This window comes from Lynx rufus, unplaced genomic scaffold, assembly GCF_022079265.1.
Source record: "Lynx rufus isolate CCGP_SWC_20201006 ecotype Redwood Valley unplaced genomic scaffold, mLynRuf1.p SCAF_3, whole genome shotgun sequence".
Taxonomy (NCBI): Eukaryota; Metazoa; Chordata; class Mammalia; order Carnivora; family Felidae; genus Lynx; species Lynx rufus.
The window spans coordinates 128,747,028-128,768,267 of NW_025814845.1; the positions used below are offsets into that span (position 1 = coordinate 128,747,028).

The 21,240-nt window shown below is 46.4% G+C and overlaps 1 protein-coding gene across 2 annotated transcripts in view; it reads left to right on the plus strand.

Annotated features, from left to right (window-relative positions):
* The window catches only part of TMEM131L (transmembrane 131 like), a 168,992-nt gene extending 147,964 nt beyond the window's left edge, over positions 1 to 21,028 (plus strand). Inside the window, exons 28-35 of one of the 2 annotated variants that reach the window (XM_047091322.1) lie at positions 1,548 to 1,714; positions 2,899 to 3,087; positions 7,077 to 7,155; positions 8,055 to 8,137; positions 16,054 to 16,174; positions 17,264 to 17,355; positions 19,285 to 19,424; positions 20,617 to 21,028. In XM_047091322.1, the coding sequence (XP_046947278.1) occupies positions 1,548 to 1,714; positions 2,899 to 3,087; positions 7,077 to 7,155; positions 8,055 to 8,137; positions 16,054 to 16,174; positions 17,264 to 17,355; positions 19,285 to 19,424; positions 20,617 to 20,892 (1,147 nt within the window). In that variant the 3' untranslated portion in view covers positions 20,893 to 21,028. The remainder of the gene's footprint in view (positions 1 to 1,547; positions 1,715 to 2,898; positions 3,088 to 7,076; positions 7,156 to 8,054; positions 8,138 to 16,053; positions 16,175 to 17,263; positions 17,356 to 19,284; positions 19,425 to 20,616) is intronic. The other variant, XM_047091323.1, reaches the window with a different exon arrangement.
* Positions 21,029 to 21,240: the final 212 nt, after the last annotated feature.

Genomic DNA, 21,240 nt, shown 5'->3' on the forward strand with positions numbered 1-21,240 from the left:
TTTTACATGTATTTTCATAAAAAGTTGATTGACTTAGGTCACTCTAAACTATTATATTTTCCTGATGTGAAAATACAGGAAGATACAAAATTCGAGTGGAATTTCACCAATTAAGCATTATGATATATTTCTACAAGGATATTTCTGACATGCTAAAGAAACAAAATTTAAATTTTTTTTTTTAACGTTTATTTATTTTTGAGACAGAGAGAGGCAGAGCATGAAGAGGGGAGGGGCAGAGAGAGAGAGGGAGACACAGAATCTGAAATAGGCTCCAAGCTCTGAGCTGTCAGCACAGAGCCCAACGCGGGCTCGACCTCACGGACCATGAGATCATGACCTGAGCCGAAGTCGGACACTTAACCGACTGAGCCACCCAGGCACCCCAAGAAACAAAATTTTAAAATAGAACTTTCCAGTAGCTTGTAACTAATCAGAATGTTTTGAGAATATGATACTTAAGAAGTAGCTGGGGGGCCCTCACCTATTTTGATTACTCTCAAAATAAATGGGTAAACTTACAAAAAGAGAAGTGGGTGCTTGTTGGATTGTCTGTTTCCTTGGCTCTTGCTTCTTCTGTTATAGTCTTTACTTTGAGCGGTCAGAAACCAATGAAATCATGTGCTGTAGCTCACATATTTTGTCTTCTTAATTGGCATCCTACAAACCTGACGTGAGGTACTGCAGTTAGACGATGTGAATAGCAATCTGTGGACTCCTGTGGCGTCCTCTACCCATTTCTATTTTGCCGTTTACAAAACCATTACAGTTCTTTCCCCCAGTTCACGGTCTAGTAGAGAGATGTTATCATTGGACTGTGAGCTCCCTGGGGAAAGAACTTTATGCTTTGTAAGCACAACTTTCCTAACAATACATGGCACATGGTAGTCACTCAATAAATGTTTGCTAAATGAATGGATGAGAAGAGATATAAATGAACGCTCAGTACCTTCCCCCAGACACCAGGCAGCAGGTTCATCTATTAAGAATCATACCTGTCACTAAAGCCAAGAATCCTGGTTTCTGGACCTGGACCTGCCACTTATGAGGTGACGGAGGGACTCCATCACTTATTTAACTTTGTGGAGTTTTATTCCTCTCATTGTGAAGTATAGAGTAGATTAAATGAGCTCCAGATTGATTGTAGTTCTTTTTTTTTTTTTTAATTTTTTTTAACGTTTATTTATTTTTGAGACAGAGAGAGACTGAGCATGAATGGGGGAGGGTCAGAGAGAGGGAGACACAGAATCTGAAACAGGCTCCAGGCTCTGAGCTGTCAGCACAGAGCCCGACGCGGGGCTCGAACTCACAGACCATGAGATCATGACCTGAAGATTGATTGTAGTTCTAAAACAGCAAAAATCTTTTGTCTTTTTGATACCACTCCCTTACTCAGTGTCTTCTCCCCCAAAACACGAAGAGCAGAGGTCTTGGGTTGTCCCAGGTTCATTTTCGCCTCTGGTAAGTCTCATGGAAAGCAAGGATGGTTGGATGATAACATGTGGATGTGATTTTTTTGTTTGTTTGTTTGTTTGTGGTTCTTCTAGGCCTTCTGAACAGAGTGAATTAAAACTTGTGTGCAATGCATTTGAAAGGCCTGAGCTGAGCAGTGACATCAATGTTCGAAACTGGTGTATACAGGAAAACCCGGGGGAAATTTGTAAGACAGATGCTGGCGTTGGGAGCAGTTTACCTGCTGCACAGGAAGAGGCAGGTGTGTGACTTTGTTGAGCTATGAGCACTGCTGGGATTTTTGGTTCCTCCAGGAAGTAGCCACTGTAAAGAAACGGCACCTTGATGAGGTTATCGCTTCAGAGGCAACTTAGGTTATTGACGCCTGAATGGAAAGCTGTCAGGATGACACTGTAAACCTGAGATTGTTTTGAACCCGGGCAGGCCTCGAGTGTTGTCCCCTCCTCCCTAAAATCTGGCCATTCTCAACTGTCCTCCTGCTCAGTGCTGAAGGAACGGTGGTTGCTCCCTCTGGGGACAGCCGGGTGAGAACTGTGTTCTTCTCACACACCCAAGCCAGGCAGTTCCTGCAGAGCCAGGCTGCTGTCCCTCCCAAGAACTTCTCGGCAGCGCCTCTGGGAGTGAGAGGTAGAGGGCACCCACAGCTAGGTCCGAGCTAGACTAAGGGGTAGCAGGAGGCTCCAGGGCCACTGAAGTTGACTGCACGTGTTGGGGGACGGTGTGGGGGAGTTGTAGTCCTGTCTGCCAACACCGTGTTCCCAGACACACGTCCATGTCCTCGATGCACATGGCTGGCAGATTTCGGGAATTTCTTTCTCTGTCCTCTCATTCATTCCCTTGACACATGTGTTGCCTTTTGGTCTTCTTGGGGGTTCATTCCACTCACACATAAATAGTACTTTGAAGCTCTTTTTTTTTTTTTTTTTAGATTTTATTTTTAAGTAATTTCTACACTCAACATGGGGCTTGAACTTACAACCCTGAGACCAAGAATTGCATGCTGTACTGACTGAGCCAGCCAGTGCCCCAGTACGTTGAAGCTCTTAGGAGGTATCTTCATAAAAGAGAGGGAGAAATTACCTATAAATTTCCAGTCTGATCGAGTAGCTCAGTTTTCGTCACAGAGTGTTTATTTCCAGAACCACTTTTAGATCAAGGGTATGCTTGGTATTGACAGTCTGAGCCCCAGCCAGGTGTAAATCACCCATCCCGCAGGCAGAGTAGACACAGCCCATCCCTCACTGTTTCTTAAAGTCCTGTTATTGGTTGTAGTTAACTTCTTTCTTCTCGCTAGATGTGCAGAGGTAGCAGACCCTGACTGTGAACGTGGCCTTCTTCATAACTTCATTTATCTCCTTTGAGTAGACATGGCATCAAGTTGAAAATTGTTCGAATGAGATATGACTTCTCCCTTCCTTCCTGCAGAGGGTTACTACCAGAAGACTGGCAAGAAGTGTGTGGAGAAGTCTTGCTCAGATTCCAGCTCCGACTGCGGCAGCTCCTCGGGCGGCGTTCGGGCCAGCCGCGGCAGCTGGGGCAGCTGGAGCAGCAGCAGCAGCAGCTCTGACGGGGACAAGAAGCCCGCGGTGGTCCGTCAGCACTTCCTGCCAGGTGGTGAGTCTTGGGAGTACACGCAGCCCTGGGAACGGCTCTCCGTCCTGCCCTGCCTCCCGCCTTCCTACCTGTCCTCCCTCCCTCCCACCTGCCCTCCATCCTGTCCTCTCTCCCACCTGCCCTCACTCCCTCCTGCTCTCCCTGCCACCTGCCCTCCCTCTTGTCCTCCCTCCCACCTATCCTCCATCCTGCCCCGGCCTCCCTCCCTCCCACCTGCCCCCGCCTCCTGCCCTCCCTCCTGCCCCTGCCTCTCGCCCTCCCTCCTGTCTTCCCTCCCACCTGCCCTCCCTCCTGCCTCTGCCTCCCGCCTCCCCCCTGCCCTCCCTCCCATCTGTCCTCCCTCCTGCCCTGCTGCCTAGCCCAGTATGAGACCTGGATCTGTTTTCCAGGGCCTGGAGTACATGCGGGACTGCAGATTGGAGTATTTACTTAGCTTTGGATTTCATTCACTCTTTTGTTCTTTCCTCCTTCCTTTCCCTCTCCCTAAATCATCATCATCACCATCACCATCATCACCATCATTTAATGTCTATCTTTGACACAGTTCAAAGAACTTTTGCATTCCTTTTTTCACTTGCAAGTTTTTATTATGGTAAAATATATATAACACAGAATTTACCATTTTTTTATTTTTTTTAACGTTTATTTATTTTGAGAGACACAAAGTGTGAGAGGGGGTGGGGCAGAGAGAGAGGGAGACATAGAATCCAAGCAGACTCCAGGCTCCAAGCTGTCGGCACAGAGCCTGACATGGGACTCGAACTCACGAACCGCAAGATCATGACCTGAGCTGAAGCCGGCCACTTAACTGACTGAGCCACCCAGGCGCCCCCAGAACTTACCATTTTTAAGTGTACCATTCAGTGGTGCTAAGTACACTCATATTGTGTAACCATCACCACCATCAAATTTTTCCATCACCCCAGACAGACTCTGCACCTTTATCTATCTATCTATCTATCTATCTATCTATCTATCTATCTAAGAGAGGGGGAGGGGGGAATCCCACAAAGGGCAGAGGGAGGGGGAGAGAGAGAGAGAGAGAAGTGGGTCTCACCTGAAGCAGGGCTCGTGCTCACCCAGAGCTGGGCTTGAGCTAACCTGACACAGGGCTCGAACTCACAAACTGTGACATCATGACCTGAGCCGAAGTCAGATGCTTGACTGAGCTGCCCAGGTGCCCCATGACTCTGTACCTTTAAACAACAGCTGTCCATTCCTCACTTCCTGCAGTCCCTGGAAGCCTCACCTTTACTTCCTGTCCCCATGAATTTGACTACTCTGGTGTCTAAGTGGAATCATACAGTGGTTGTCCTTTTGTGTCTGGCTTATTTCCCTTAGCATAATGTCTTCAAGGGTCACCCATCCTTCTTTTTTAAGGCCAAATCATACTCTGTTGCATGCACATATCTCATTTTGATGGGCACTCGGGTTGTTTCTACGTTTTGGCTATTGTGAATAATGCTGTGAACATTGTGGCCTTCTCTTATTTTTGAGAAATTTGAGGATTTGGGAAAGGTCAGAATTAACTACTCTTACTTTCGCTATCTTTACCCTTGGGTTTGTTTTTGTTTTTAATAGTGCTTTATAGTCTTTTCCACTTTGGCCTCCCCGAGTCACTGCCCACTGTCATGAACTTGGTACATGTTCTTTTAGTACATATTTTATCTTACATTTATATAGCCATCAACAAAGTATAGAATTATTGTTTTCAACTTACATAAGGGAAATCATACTTCAGTATATCATTCTGCATTTTGTTTCTTTCACTTAATGTTATTTTAAAGCTCTGTGTCTATATAAAGATGGAATTCATTCCTTTTCACTGTTATTTTCAGCTTAGTCTTTGTGTAAGGGTGAGATTGAGAAACTCACATTTGTGAGGCCTTTGTTCACCATCACACTCACACTGCTTCCAAGTAACCCTGAAGGGCCAGGGCTGGTGTCCCCGTGCAGTCTGAGATTTGAGGTCCCGGGCACAGAGAGGTTGGCAGCCTGTTCCACACCCCAGTTTGCTTGAACCCTGTCTCCTCCCCCCAAGACAGGCCGCTTCAAGCCACAGACCATTCCCTTCAGCAGCCTCCCGGCTGTCCTCTCTTCTCTGTCTCCCACCGGCAGTGAGACCTATAAAAGAAGGTCTTGTCTGAGAGACCAGGGCCCTAGTAACTGTAAAAACCTACAGAAAGCACCCACGCACGTATTTTCAAGCTGCATTTCTCAGCCTTTCTTTCATTATCCTCTCCCTCCCCAGGAGCCTTTTGAGACACTGTTTTCTTAATGACCCCCCGTAAAATTTTAATATCACTGATAGGCAGTGTTTATTACTGTGTAGTGTGCTTTAGGGATAAAAAGATAAGATCTTCTCAACCCCCAAGAAACTCAGCAGTCCTGCCCCCCTCTAGGAGACACTGTCGCCCACATGGAGACACACAGGCTCAGATGAAGGCAGGCAGGTACACGCGCTTTGATAGCGGGATATGTTTGGCCTGAGGAAGCTTGAGTTCCACAGCCTACACCAAGCCCAGCTCCATCCACCACTGAAGACAAAGTTTGCCTGATGATGCAAACATAAGATTCTGAAAAATCAGTCCTTACTAACAAAAAATAGAAATGCAGTTTTGCTTGGGGGAAAGGCTGAGAGAGCAAGATGACAAAAATTACTCATAGTGTTTCTGTACAGTGGCTTAATATGTAGTTTATAAGTTGTTTGAGGGTTACATACTGTCAGAAAAATGTCCCCAGCATAATTATGGTGTAAAAGACCGTAAGGACAACGTATATGTGAAGCATGACCCCAATTTTATATGTATGCGTACACATAAAAGAGATTGTAAGGAAATATATCTAAATGTTAAATGGCAGTCTTTCTTTCTTTCTTTCTTTCTTTCTTTCTTTCTTTCTTTCTTTCTTTCTTTCTTTCTTTCTTTCTTTCTTTCTTTCTTTCTTTCTTTCATTTTTGAGACACAGAGAGACAGAGCATGAATGGGGGAAGGTCAGAGAGAGAGGGAGACACAGAATCTGAAACAGGCTCCAGGCTCCGAGCTGTCAGCACAGAGCCCGACGCAGGGCTCGAACTCACGGTCCGAGAGATCATGACCTGAGCCGAAGTCAGACGCCCAACCGACTGAGCCACCCAGGCGCCCCCTGTTTTTCTTCTTTAAACTTACATTTATTTTCATAGATTTCTTAGAGTAAATATGTATTACTTTTATAAATTGCAGGGATCTATTTATATAGCAAGATTTCTTTTATCAGAAAAACCCCTATGAGAAAGTTACATGATATTAATGATTTCAGCTTTTTGCCAAAATTAAAACACCATTAATCCAAAATTCATAAATTTAAGTGTTGAATTTCAGTAACTTTTCAATGAAGATAAATATAATAGAGATTTTTTTTAATGTTTATTTTTTGAGAGAGAGAGTGCAAGTGGGTGAGGGGCAGAGAGAGAGGGGGATAGAGGATCTGAAGTGGACTCTGTGCTAACAGCAGAGAGTCCGATGTGGGGGTTGAACCCATGAACCGTGAGATCATGACCCAAGCCGAAGTCAGATGCTTAACCGAGTGAGCCACCCAGGCACCCCTATAATAGAGATTTTTAAAAAATAAAATCACTGAGGGGTGCCTGGGTGGCTCACTCAGTTAAGCATCTGACTTCGGCTCGGGTCATATCACGGTTCATGGGTTCGACCCCCACATCAGGCTCTGTGCTGACAGCTCGGACGGAGCCTAGAGCTTGCTTCCGATTCTGTCTCCCTCTGTCTCTGCCCCTCCCCCACTCACACTCTGTCTCTCTGTCTCTCTCTCAAAAATAAATAAATGTTGGGAATAATTTAAAAGAATAAAATAAAATTACTGAATGTGACAATCATTTTAAAGTGAGAACTTGCTCATTAGGGGTTGGAGGTATTAGCCATCTGCTCCTTAATACATAATACAGTTGAATTACATGTGTAAAACATAATGATAATGTTTTTGTTTTTATGCAGGAGACAATGTTCCCCAAAATGACTTTCCTTCAGAAACTCCCATCTCCTTGAATCTTTCTCATAACATCTGCAATCCCATGTGAGTTTTTAATTTCCTAGCTTTGACAGTGTGTTGTAGGTACTGCTTTTCCTCTGTCACTGCTTCTTCCTTGTACTTGGTTCTGCGGGTGAAAATAGGAAAACTTTTTAAGGATGTGGGAAAATACAGTCCAATTTTGCTCATCATTCAGGAGGCAGGATCCTCCCGAGGAAACACGTTTCATGATCTCTGGGGTGCCCAGTGACGTAGCCACATTGGAACACGTCTTGTTCCTGAAAGCAGACAGAGAAACTGCAGTAGTTGTAGGGGTGGGGGTCATCAACGCTCTGCTACAACTTGAAATAAAACTGGATGCCCATGACTTAGGGAAGTTTGCAAGACCCCAGCAGCTACCCCCATGGTAACAATTCTGTGTGATGCTTGCCACCGCATGGGACAAAATCAACAAGTGGCTTTTATTGAGTGGGAGAAGAGGAGGGTACGCAGCCGGCAGAGGTTTTCAGAGTGGGCACGTGATCACCTTTCCTTAGGCGCTGGTCACATAGTGAGAGGACAGGAGGCTGTCATTAAAACTAAATTGGTGGGGTTGTAAAGAAGGAAACTCAGCATAGGAGACAAAGCTGTCTGTGAACTGTTTTGCTAGAGGTAGAAAGTAAATTAGGGATTAATACTTGCTGCCGGCTGGTGGTGGGCTGATGGTGAATCTGCAGTTCACCTTAGCTACCTTAGTTAAACTTGTTTTGTTGTTTATTTAAAAAAGGCTCTGCTGGGTCTTGGGAATTTACTATTCCTCAGCCCTTTTCTGGCTGTGTACCATTGTGTCTCTAGTATTTTATGTTTCTTGTGGGAAGAATGTCTGTAAAAACTCAGTGAACAAATTTGGTATGTCCTTGTACAGAAGAAATGAGTAGATCCTCATTCTCTCACTTTCTCCACAGAAACGTGAATAATGTCCCACAGTATGCAGAACCTCCCTGTCCCAGCCTTCCTGCTGGGCCTGCAGGTGTCGAAGAAGATAAAGGTGAGGCGCATACGCTTAGAGCAGACAGCAGCCAGGTGCTCCACACCGCAGGTCGGGGAGCTTGCCAAGACAGGCAGGTCGGGTGGGGCTGGGGCTTCGCCCAGCGCCCTCTTGTTCAAGCCATGTCACTGGGCTTTCGTGCGTTGGGAATGTACCTGCCCTCTGGACTGGCTTCATCGAGGTCACTGACTTGGGCTGCCCCCTCATTTAGAGCCAGGGTACGGGTGCCCTGTGGCCCGAGTATAGCACGGGGTGCTTTGCAGGGGACTACTGCTATGTGTGGTCCACCTTTGCCTGTCTGAGGTAACAGAGAAATAGAGAAAGCAAAGGTAAGCTCTGGTTGGACAGCATGCCATGGGTCAAGTCCCAGCACCTGAGCCTGCTTCCACCTTTCCCACTCTCTCCCTGTCCTCTCTGCCTCCCCATGTCTTAGAAGTCCCTTAACCTGGTCTCGCAGCCTCAGTGACCAGCCTCGCTCCCTGTATGCGACCTGAGACCAGGAGCTGAGCTCCTGCAGGCTACCCCCAGGTGGGGAGGACAGCGTCTCAGGGGTGTGGAAATGATGTGAGTGGGAGGGAAAACCAAACCCCGCTCCCTCCTGGGGTCTCTGTAGGACATTAACTCCAGTCTCCCTCATTTTTCTTCTCCAGTTCTCTTTGTTACCTCTCTTGGCTCTTGTCTTGTGTCTCCTGTTTTCTTCTAGTGCCTGCTTCCCACGTGATTAGGGTCAGGAACCGTGGCTGGATAAACCTGATGTTCACTCCCGTGGCATCATTTTACTTTAACGCATGTACTTGCTTTTGCTCATATAAATGAGACTAGATTTGAAAACTCCTCTATGCATTGTAGCCGACTCTGAAAGCATAGGTTTCTGTGCTGTTCTTTGGATACATTTTGGACTTGCTGTTGTTGCATTGTCACTAGAAATAAATTATTTGTGAGTTGGATCCAACTACTAATCCAATAAAATAAGTGTTTTCAATTAAAAAAAACTCTTGAATTCAGTAATGTTGCTGAAGCAAGATTTGGACAAAATTTAGGTGGTACTACCTTTTTTCTTTAAGGTAGTAGACAAGATAAGATTTAGTTGATGGGGAAAAATAAAAACTGTCAAACAGATATGCCTTAAAATGGTATTCTGTCTGTATCTGTCTGTATGTGTTGTCAGGTGGAGACTTACATGTTGTCTAGAGTCTTAATCTGTTTTTTTGCATGTGTGTATGTTTCAAGTGCCTTTTACCTTGTTCTTGGTGTTAATAATCTGCAATTACTTTTGTTTATTTTATTTTAGAGAGAGAGAATGGGGAAGGTACAGAGGAGAGAGAGAGAGAGAGAGAGAGAAAGAGAGAGAGAGAACCTTAAGCAGGCTCCATGCTCTGTGTGGAACATGATGTGAGGCTTGATCCCATAACCCTGGGATCATGACTTGAGCCGAAATCAAGAGTCAGATGCTTAACCAACTGAGCCACTCAGGCACCCCTGCAATTAGTTTTGAATCACCTGTTATAGTCCTTGGTTGGATCCTCAAGTCACTAGAGAATTAGATCTTGCTCACAGTGACTGTCTGCAGAGCACTGGCCCCATCTCCTTCTGCCGTCCCTGCCCTTCCTCACACAGCTGCTTTTTGCCCAGCCCCAGTTCCCCGTCCTCGTTACAGTCTCTCCGTTGCTACCTCCTTTCACTGCAGACACCTTGCAAAACCACAGTCAGGGTTCTGCCAGGTTCTGTGGCTTCTCTGCCGGCTGCAGTGCCAGCGAGCGAGGCTGGAGAACAGTGGGCAGAAGCACACACAGCAGCCACTGCTCTGTATGTCCACGGCCCTCGCTTCACGTGACCCCATGGCTGCGACTCTCTGGGCCCTTATCTGTTCCTTCCTCTGTGCTCATACTTCCAGTGCTTTCTGCCTCGTCCTCCTAGCTGATATTGCTTGGTGTTTCCCTGGGAAGGAAAGAGACAGTTGGAGGCCTTCGGAAGGCTCCCACTGCCCCTTCCATGCACCACCAGTCACAACATCTTTTGCTCCTTCCTGTTTCAACCTGTTGAATTATCAGTGCGGTGCTCCTCCCCAAGGCTCTTGTTTCAGTGCATTGCCCATCCCTCTGCCATCAGCTGGTTTTCTCTGGGGGTCATTCCATCAGCTGTGATACTTCCCATCTTTAAAAAACCAACAGCCCAAACCCTCTCTCTCGATCCCCTTCTCTAGCTACGTCGTGCCTCTCTTTGGGGGAACTTCTTAGAAGAGTAGTCTGTGCTTGCTATCAGATTCCTTTCCTCCTCTTCTCTGAAACTGGCTGTGCTCCACCACTCCCCCGAGACAGTGTCTGCATGGGCCCTAGCGGTTTCCGTGCCGTCAAGTCCCACACTTCTCAGTCCTCCTGTCTCCATGGTGACCTATTGCAGACCTTAGACGTTCTGCTCCGGCCCTTAAGTTTTAGGGTTTCCAATTCATGCCACCTTGTGCTGTCTCTGTGCACAGTCCTGTGGTGGTCTCATCCATCTGCAAACCTAAGTGCTCCCTCCACCCTGATGACTCCCACATTTGCACCTTTAGCCTGGGCCTCTCTCCTGAACGCCACTGTCTTATAGCCAACTGCTATATGACATCTGTACTTGGGGATGCAGCGGGTATCCCAGTGCTCGGCCTCCCTCACTCCTGCTCACCTTACAGCCTTCCCATTTGGTCTTTCTTGTTGCTCAGGCCAGAAATCTCGACTTGTTTTTCTTGTCGCCCACACATGATCTGTTGTCTTCTGTTCGTCTTCTGCCTTCCAACCAGGATCTGACTGCTTCTCCTCACCTCCCCCATAATCACCCTGGTCCAGACCATCATTGTTTCTCTCTTGGGCTGTCACGATAACTTTCTGACAGATCTCCCTGCATCTGCTCTCACCTTGCCATCTAATTTCTTTTTAATTTTCTCTTTTTAAATTGAGGTTTAATTGACTTATACAATGTACAATGTAATGATTTGATATGTGTGTATATTGCAGAATGATCACAGTAAGTCTGGTTAACATCCATCAGTGCCTTACCATCTGTTTTTAACAATGCAGCCTTAGTGACCATGTTAATATAAGTCATAGCCTTTCTCTGTCCAGAACTGAGGAGGATCTGAGAAGTTTACCCAACTTACAAGTTAACCAATTTATATACACATTTTTATACATACTGGCAGAAGACAGGAGACTTCTGGGTCAGACACAGAGGACGTTAAGCACAATGAATGGCATGCACATGGATGTATTTATGGCAGGTCCTGGCCTGCAGTCCCATGGGGGTGACGCAGGTGGGCCCGGGTGGCCACCTGCATGGGCTCTGGGTGCGTTACAGGACAGGAACCCTGAGCTTAGGGAACCCAAGTGTTTTATAATAGTCAGGAAACACTGTATTTATTTTGTTGAATATTAAAGAAGCTTGCCCCTTGGGGCACCTGGGTGGCTCAGTCGGTTGAGCAACCGACTTCGGCTCAGGTCATGATCTTACGGTTTGTGAGTTTGAGCCCTGCATCGGGCTCTGTGCTGACAGCTCAGAGCCTGGAGCCTGCTTGGGATTCTGTATCTCCTTCTCTCTCTTCCCCTCCCCCATTCATTCTCTGTCTCTCTCTGTCTCAGAAATAAATAAAAACATTAAAAAAAATTAAAAAAAAAAAAAAAAAAAGAAGCTTGCCCCTTGCTCCGAAGAGAGACCTTATTTCTCTCCTGAGGCTTTGCTTAGTAAACATCCTTGGAAAGGTAGGTCAGAACATAGGCAGCTAGCTTCCTCCTTGCAGGAAGTACAGAAAAGCGAGACACCCATAGAAAATTGTCTCACAACAATATACACACCCTTTGTTGCTGCGTAGCCTTGGCTTCTGGTCCTTTTTCTCATGCGTACATCACTCCTTAAGTGGTTCTCGATTACTGTGACAGAAGGTGGGGCCACATCTTTTAATTTGACTATGATGATATAGCCTGCAATTTGACCTACAGGAACATGTCTGGGTGAGTCTGTCCCCCACACCCTGGCCATTGAGTTAGCACTGACCTGAACGCCTTCCAGAGCCAAGCTGGTGTTGTGGTGTCTTTGATCATTTCAGCTAATGTTAGGAAACAAATCTCATACCATCTTTGCTGATTGGATGGCTCCCTCGTAGTGATTACTGCCTACAGGATGTGCATACAGCAAGTTATCCTTCAGGGATGTCTCCCTGAATAACCAAGAGCATCCTCATCTGAGAGATCTCCACAGTCATAGGAAAGCTACATGATCTACTGGTGACTGGCACGAGAAGTACTGTTCTGGGGGTACACACACTGCCCTGGGAAGAAGGTGTCATTTACAGTTGCTACCCCTGCCCCGCCCCCGCTTCCCCCCCTCTCCCTCTGCCCTGACAATGGGACCTGCGTCATTCAGGGAATACAGGTTGGCAGTGTCTTGAGTGTGGCCTGACTGGCCGGTAAACCTTTGGGTTCCCAATTCAGTTTTGAATAATTGAGTCTAGTCTTTCTTTGTGGAGGTTCTGCCTACATGCAGATAGCCCAGGCTGTCCCATTGATGGATGCCACCAGCTGATGGCATCTGTCCATCCATCCATCCCACAAATGACTGAACGCTGATAATGGCAGTGAAGGCAGGAGACAGCCGGAGATGCTCAAGTGCTTTGCACGGAGGGGGCAGGAGCCAGTCCATCCCCTGGAAACGTCAAGGGAGAAGGTGACCAGTTGAGGTCAGAACTGTGTGATGTAATTTGGCGGACTCGGCAGTCACATTTAAGGCCCTAACAACAGTTTGAAAGAGCCGTACCAGGACATTTTCCTCCCTGAGGAAGACTCCAAGGGCATTTCTGAAAAAGAGGGATCATGAACGTCCTCCTGTGCTCTGCACCTCCTGAGACCTAAGGCACTCCCTCCCCGGGTGCTGAGGTTTTCCTCCTCCATCACCATAGAATCCTTGTCTCTCATCACAAGAGCTGTAACTGTAACAGTGACTTTTTTTTTTTTTTTTTTTTTTACAACAAAACCGTACTTGTACCACCTTTTGTCCAGAAGGGTCAAGGCATTTTTTTAAATGTTTATTTATTGCGAGAGAGAGCGGGAGAGAGGGGCAGAGGGAGAGAGACAGAATCCCAAGCAAGCTGCTCATTATCAGCACAGAGCCCAATGTGGGGCTTGAACCCATGAGCTATGGGATCATGACCCGAGCCAAAGGTGGATGCTTAACCGACTGAGCCACCCAGGTGCCCTGGGTCAAGGCATTTTTTATGAAACTTACAGGGATCCATATGTTCCCCCACTTGGGCCTGTATGGGCCGTGTAGGGGACTCTGAGCAGTGTACCCATCCACATGATTGGTATCCTTATGGTGCAGGATCCCCTCAGTCTAACAAGAGAATCCAGGTGACTGGACCAGAAATAAGTGTGAACCCACTCAGCCCCCTATTGGCTGGACTGACACCAGAGTGTCTACCCCCCAGCTCAGCCTAGGGTTGCTAGTAGGGCAAAAAACAAGTGTCACTTGTCTAGAAGTGGTCGGGGCAGAATTGTGGATGTTCAGAACAGATCTCTGTATCCCACTTGCCCCACACCCCTTTAGTCCTGTTTCATACCCAGGAAGCAGCCAAGGGCCAGTGATCCCTTTCTGGGCACAGGTCCAGTCAGTACCAAACTGCCTTACATAAGCATGTAGACCAGGGGAGATGAAGAAGTAGGGTCAGAAACCTGTTTGGGTTGAACTGGAGGAGGCTGTTCCAAGCCCAGCCATCCCAGGTGTCTGTGGGTGGTAGGGAGTGTAGAAGGACCACCAAATGCCTTGACTCTCGACCCACCGCTGAGTGGCTTTGGTCCGGGATAGCTGTCCTGATCAGGTTACTTTCAGGGGCTGCAGTGATGTGGCTGTGCCGGCTGGTTGGATGAACAGCAGCACTGTAACCAGAAATGTGTCAGCAGTGGGGAGGCAGCAGTAATGGCCTGGAGACGGGGCTCAGGGTCCAGCATGGTCCATGTGCCAGGAGTGGGTGACAGCAATGCTCAGTATGATGTGGCCCACCCCAGCTCGAGGCAGCTGTGATGAGTCTGGCTGGCAGTGGTAGTCCTGCATCCTAAACAAGTGGTTTCTTCCCTCTCTGCATTTGTGATGCTGGAAGTGCTCCCACATCCGATATGACAGGCAGCAGTCCTGGTCGTCTGGGTGTGCAGCTTGATTCCAGGCTACCTTCCCCAGGATACCCTACCTGAGTGGCTCAGATGATTTAATTGGAAGCCAACATTTGTTTCCCCATTTCACATCCCTAAAGCAAAGTGTCTTTTAATCTGCCAGTTAGTAGCTTTCCAAGTGACAGACCAGTAGCTAGGCTATTAGCAATAGCTTGTGTCAGCAAAAGCACAACTCAGTTTATCAAGAGAAGAGCTGGCTTTGAGAACCACCCTGGGTCTGTGCCTGACCAGAGGGGCCATATTCATTTTCAACGCTGCAGAGTGGATGCTGGGGCGGACAGCTGCTGCAGCCCAGTGGGCACTATCCGGTTTCAGCTTAGTCTGACCATCAGTGAGCCACACCCAGGCATTTAGGGGAACCTCAATGAGTTGTAGGCCCCACTGAGCCAGCAACGTTGCTTCAGGTAGTAGAGTGGGAGATACAATTTCCCCAGAGGGACAGCCTCCATTTCCTCCACATAAAGCTGAGAGAGGGCTGAGGCCAAGCCAGCTACATGAACATCACCATGTTTGCATCAATTCCCCTGGGTCCTACACGGATACCTGTGTGCATACTGGGTTATGTTACAGGAAGGAACCCTGAGCTTAGGGAACCCATATGTTTTATAATGGGCAGTAAGCATACCTGCCCTTTGCTCCAGAGGGAGGCTGTATATAGGTTGCATGGCTTTTGCTTACCAAACATCCTTGAGAAGATAGTCCAGAATAAAGGCATTCAGGGCCTCTGCCTGCAAGATGTACAGAAATGTGAGAAACTGGTAGAGACTTGTCTCCTGGTAGTCACTAAGCTCAGAACCTTCTAACAGCTCCCCATACCATCCAAAGTAAATGCCCCCATCCTTAAATTGGGGAGCCCACAAACTCTGCACTCTCTGGCTCTCAGTCATCTCTGTGACCTCATCCCCCACTACTCTCCTTGCTGGCCACACCAGTATCCTTGCTGTTCTGAACTCACCAGGAGCCTTTACAGAAAGTGCTATTCCCCCTGCCTGGAGCCTCCCCCATCCCCCTTGGTTTCTCACCTTATTCACATCTTCCACCCATCAGATATTCCCTTAGTGAGGCCTTTCATTATCCTGTTTAAAATTGCTGTTGGGGCCCCTTGGGTGGCTCAGTCGGTTAAGCATTTGACTCTTGATTTTGGCTCAGGTCATGATCTCATGGTTTGTGGGGTTGAACCCTGCTTTAGGCTCTGTGTTGATAGCACAGAGCCTGCTTGAGATTCTCTCTCTCTGTCCTTCCCCACTCGTGCTCTCTCTCAAAATCAAGTAAACATTTAAAAATAAATAAAATTGCTGTTTATCTGCATAGCACTTAGACCACCTGCCATATTCTCCTTCTTCCTTTTTCGTTTGTCTCTGTCCACTTGAATGTAAACTTGTCCACTGCTGTGTCCTTGACATCTAAAATGGGGCCTTACAGAGAGCAGGCCCTCAAATACTTGTTGAATTATTACAGTGATCTTGTAATCCAGGTCAGGAGACAGTCCTATACCGTCCGAAGTGAAGGTTAAAGCACATGCCATCTTTCTACTTCATATCTTGAAAGTATATCCTGAAAGGGGTTGGGGAAGATAGACGTGATCGACATGTGTGTGGGTGTGGGTGATATTCAGGGAGTGTTTTCTTGAAGGAGAGAAGGGAAGTTGAGCTGGTCCTGCAAGGAGGGTGGGATGAAGGCCAAGGGGGAAGAAGGTAGACTGAGAGGCCTTGTTCTCTTCCTTAGGTCTTTACCCATCTGGAGACCTATGGCCCACGCAGCCCATGTGTGTGACAAGCAGCTACAACTGTGCCGTGGAGAACAGCATGCCTGGTGTGATGCAGGGCCCTGCCCCCGTGCATAATAGGTACAGCTCTCTCCTCTGGTCCTTGCCTTGCTTAGCCTAAGGGCTTGCCATGGGCATTTGAGTTCAGTCAGTTAGGCAGGCCTTACACAACTGGGGGCCAGGCTTCTTCCCCAGTGCACCTTAGCTGGGTGTTTCCTGCCTTTTGGAGTCGCATTGTGATGTCTCAGAAAATAACAAAGCACGGATTGAGAGAAACATGAACGGAAATAAAAATAACAAAGCTGTTGACCACGTAATTACCTTCCTTTTTAAGTTGGAAAGACGGATCTATTAAGAGAGGCAAGTCTGAAAAAACAATCACTCAGAATTTCTACCACCTAGCAGAGCAAAGATTTCCATTTTTCCATGGTGTTCATCATGAACACGTTTAAAGTGTTAAGAAAGCTCAAATAACTTGAGAATTGAAAAGTAGTTACATTATAGCAGTTTTTTAATTTTGCTGTTGGATATTAATGGCATTCAATTATGAAAACTTGAGAAAATGTTGCTATCTGTGTTTAATCACAGAATCTGTTTGAAGTTTTCTTTTTTGGTTCAGCTTGTTACAGTGGTATTTACTTCCTTCTATCTATAATGAGAATCCAGTTTGTAACAGTGATTGAAGTATCTATCATGAATCATAGTCTCTGTGGTTGTGATTTACGTAAGGTGAGTGCTGGCCTTGCTTTGAGCAAAGGTGGATATTTTATAACACAACCGTCAGGTGTTTGCTGAGACCCTCAGGGTAGCACGGTCACTCTTCCAGAGTGCTCATAAAGCTATGGGGTCACTCTTCCAGAGTGCTCATAAAGCTATGGCCTCGGATCCTGCCTCCGGTTAGACTTCACAAATAAAGACTGCCTCCGGTTAGACTTCACAAATAAAGGAAGTGTGCTCCTAGTTCCACCGTCTAACCTGCAAGGCTGTGTCATTGATGATGAGCATTCAGTTAGTAAGTCTTTGATCCTGTGACTTGAGAAAGTACATCTTTTATCTTCCAAAATTGAGGAATTAGCAGTGATTAGGATGCTGGGCAATAAAATCGGTTTCCTTTCTTTACTTGATCTTTTGACATCCTATTTCTGAGACTACACCTCTTGTTTTTTGTAGCAGTTTCATTGATTGGAGCGCGACTTGTGAAGGCCAGTTCCCCAGTGTGTACTGTCCATTGGAACTGAATGATTATAATGCCTTTCCGGAAGGTAAAAGCTATTCAAACAATCCCAGTGCCATTCTTTTACTCTCAGAAAGTCAAAGCAGGAAGTCTGTCTAAGGTTGAAGTCTAAGGTCTAAGTCTGTCTAAGGCACTAATTGCAGAAGAGTACCTTTTTGAAAACAACTGATATAATTGGTGTAGAATGTTCTATTAGTTTCAGGTGAACAACATCATGATTCCATATTTGTAAATATTGGGAAGTGATCGCCACAGTAAGTCTAGTTACCATCTGTCACTGTACATTGTTACAAAGGTTTTCTCTTGTGATGAAAACCTTCGGGGTCTCTCCTGGCGACTTGCAAATACACAGTACAGTGTTGTCAGCTATCCTCACCATGCCAGCACATTATCTATCCAGGGCTGGTTCATCTTCTAACTGGGAGTTTGTGCCTCTTAAGAACCTTCACCCATTTCACATACACCCCACTCCCCACCAGCCCCGACCCCTGCCTCTGACAACCACCAGTCTGTTCTCTGCGTCCGTGAGCTTGGTTTTTTTATTGCTGTTATTTGTTTGTTTGTTAAGAATGTGCCCTTAACAGTGAGCAACCGTGGAGAACGACCTTACAGGAAGCTGCTGAGTGGCTTCATGTGGGTTCAGTTGTGCATGCCTGCCATGTATAGTTTTATATGGCCTCGAAAAGCCCTTTCAACCTGGATGTCTGGGGGCTTCTACAGATAACTCTAACCTATTTAGCCCTTCCCATTTGGTAGAACTGGGTCATTTGGATTTATGTGGACCTAAGATTGTAGATGATCCATTGGGAGGCTGAGGCTTTAGATGTTTGCTGAACTTTTGAGGCAGGCAAGCCCCATGTGAAATGCGATCATTTATGGGCTTGTTCCTCAGCAAGTCCTGACTCTTCTGCCCCTGGGTGGTGCTGCAGAAGGAAGGAACAGAGCTAGGAGGGGAAATTCTGGGAAATTACAGATGCTTGGGCTCAAGCATCGGTAATAGTAAACAATAAGAGCTATGCAAAAAGATAAACTGCAGAGTGTTCTGATTCTACATTACAGTCTGATCATGATTTCTCATGCCTTTTCAGGGAAGGTGTAAGCAGTATATTCGATGTACTTCCCCCGATTGTAATGTATGCGTTGCTCCATGCTAACCACTGGGGGGTGCTGTGGTAACTTTCTTCCTGTGCTGGTGGGGCTTGTGTTCTTGACAGCGGCACCCTGTGAGCCGGCCGTGCTTTCTTCTGTTTCAGTTACCTTCGGCCAGCCGCCATCCAGAAGCAGATGATCCTCCCCCTGACCCCTGACGTATTGTCAGAAGGTCGATACTAGCCTAACACTATGTCACAATATCTGTCGTTTACCTCACCTCATCTCCCTACATGGGCATTTTATGATCTCCTATCATCACAAGAAGGGTGACTGCAGTACCGTAAGATCTTTTGAGAGGGAAGGAGAAAAAGAGAGCACATTCACCTAACTTTTGTTATAATTTTTCTATTTTATTAGTTATTGTCATTAATTTCTTACTGTACCTAGTTAGTACATTAAACTTTACCATAACTGTTTATGTATAGGAAAAAAACATACATAGGTTTCGGAAGCATGAGGTTAGTATGGCAGGTAATAAAGGAAAATGTTGAGGACTAGTAAGACTCTTGACATGATTCCAATCTGCGGTAGTGTTTATTAGAAAGATTCCCATCAAATTGTCAAATACAGAACATCAAGTCCAGAGGAAGACCTTCCTCACTGAGGGCTTCCCAGGTAGTGTATCTGATAAATAGTTTTAGCCCTGAGAATGACAGTGGGCCTCCTGGTCCACATGGGGTGAGTATTTATACCTGTCTTTGACTTGTCAATATAGTAAGGCCTTGAAAGTTTTTGGCCCAAGAGTAAGAATGCAGATCTTGCCATAAAAATGTTTACCTGTGTTGTTGTCTCCCATTCTTTGTAGAAAACATGAATTACCCCAATGGCTTCCCTTGTCCTGCCGAAATTCAGACAGATGTTATGGATCACAACTCTCAGTCTACCTGGAGTCCCCCGCCCAATATGCCGACTGCCTGGGGACATGCCAGTCTCCTCAATTCTCCGGTTAGTGCTGTGACCCTGGGGCAGTTGCAAGTTCCTTCTGGTGCTGCTTTAATCCTGGTCTCCCTTAATTTCAGAGTTAGGTTCAGATCAGCCAAAGCCTGGCTTGGTTCCTGTAGATCACAGAAGTCAGGGTGATGGTCTGTAGATAAAACTGAATTGGGGCCAGGAAGCCCTCTGTGACTGGGTCCTGAGGGCTTCCTGCCTGTCAGCACCCTTCTGAGCCTAAAAGTTCCACACCTTCCTTTCACATCCATTCAAGACACTAATTTTTCTTTTTTAACATTTATTTATTTTTTAGAGAGTGAGAGCACAAGTGGGGGAGGGACAGAGAGAGGGGGAGTATACAGAATCTGAAGCAGGCTTCAGGCTCTGTGCTGACAGCTCAGAGGTAAGGCTTGAACTCATGGACCCTGAGATCATGACCTGAGCCAAGTCAGACGTTTAACTGACTGAGCCACCCAGATGCCCCTCAAGACAGTTCTTATAGATTGAGGGCATTTGACCTGTGTGGGTCCTTCCTTGGGTTGAAAATAAGTTTATTCCAGTTAGATGAGGATTTCACATCACTCCATTTGAGAAAAATGGAGTTGAAGCAACCCAGATGGTTGAGAATATTAATAACTTACAAGTATCTTGGTGCTACCACTGTGGTGTCCACTGGTAAGCATTCGACCTTGATATTGCCTTTCTAAGGCTTGTGTTTTTAAATTTTTGTAATGTTCATTTATTTTTGAGAGAAAGAGAGAGAGACAGAGAGACAGAGAGACAGTGCAAGTGGGGGAGGGGCAGAGAGAGAGGCAGACACAGAATCCAAAGCAGGCTCCAGGCTCCGAGCTGTCAGCACAGAGCCCGACACAGGGCTTGAACCCATGGACCACGAGATCATGATCTTAGCCAAAGTCAGACACTTAACTGACTGAGCCACCCAGGTGCCCCAAGCCTTCTATTTTTAAAAAAAAAAATTTCTTGGGGCACCGGGTGGCCTAGATGCCTAGCCTCGGTTAAGCGTCTGACCTCAGCTCAGGTCATGATCTCACAGTTCATGAGTTCGAGCCCCGCATTGACTCTCTGCCATCAGCACAGAGCTCGCTTTGCATCCTGTCTCCCCCTCTCTCCGCTCCTCTGTCTCTCTCAAACATAAATATCTTTAAAAAATAAAAACATTTTTTTTCTCTCCTCATGTATACTTCAGCCCTACCTCACAAGCACCCGAAGCTTGTCTCCAATGTCTGGACTTTTTGGTTCCATCTGGGCCCCACAGAGTGATGTATATGAAAGTTGCTGCCCCATCAGTCCCACCACGGAACATTCGACTCACATGGAAAACCAGGCTGTCATGTGCAAGGAGTACTACCCGGGGTTTAACCCGTTTCGTGCCTATATGAACCTGGACATATGGACTACCACGGCAGATAGGAGCGCAAGCTTCCCACTATCTAGAGACTCCAGCTACTGTGGGAATGTGTGAAAAGGATTTGATTTCTAAACAATGTGAATAAAGAGGCTTGTGTTTTGATTACTAGCGTAAACTGGTTGCTGAGATAGATTATGACATTGGTGGATATTTTGGCACTTTTATATGAAAATAAATTTTTTTAATGAAACCCAGGTGCTCTGTTTTTTTAAACCCATTGCAAATCCCTGCTAGAGACGTTAGCATCCATGTGGCATAAGTTCATAATTTCAGAAGTGTGTCTGACATGCCTAATGTTTGAAATCAGAATAAGAGAGACTTCCAAGAAGGTAAGAGTTGAGAAAGAAAGGGCTGCTATGTTTCTCCACAGCTTCGGAACCCTCCCTCCCCCACCCCCAGGGA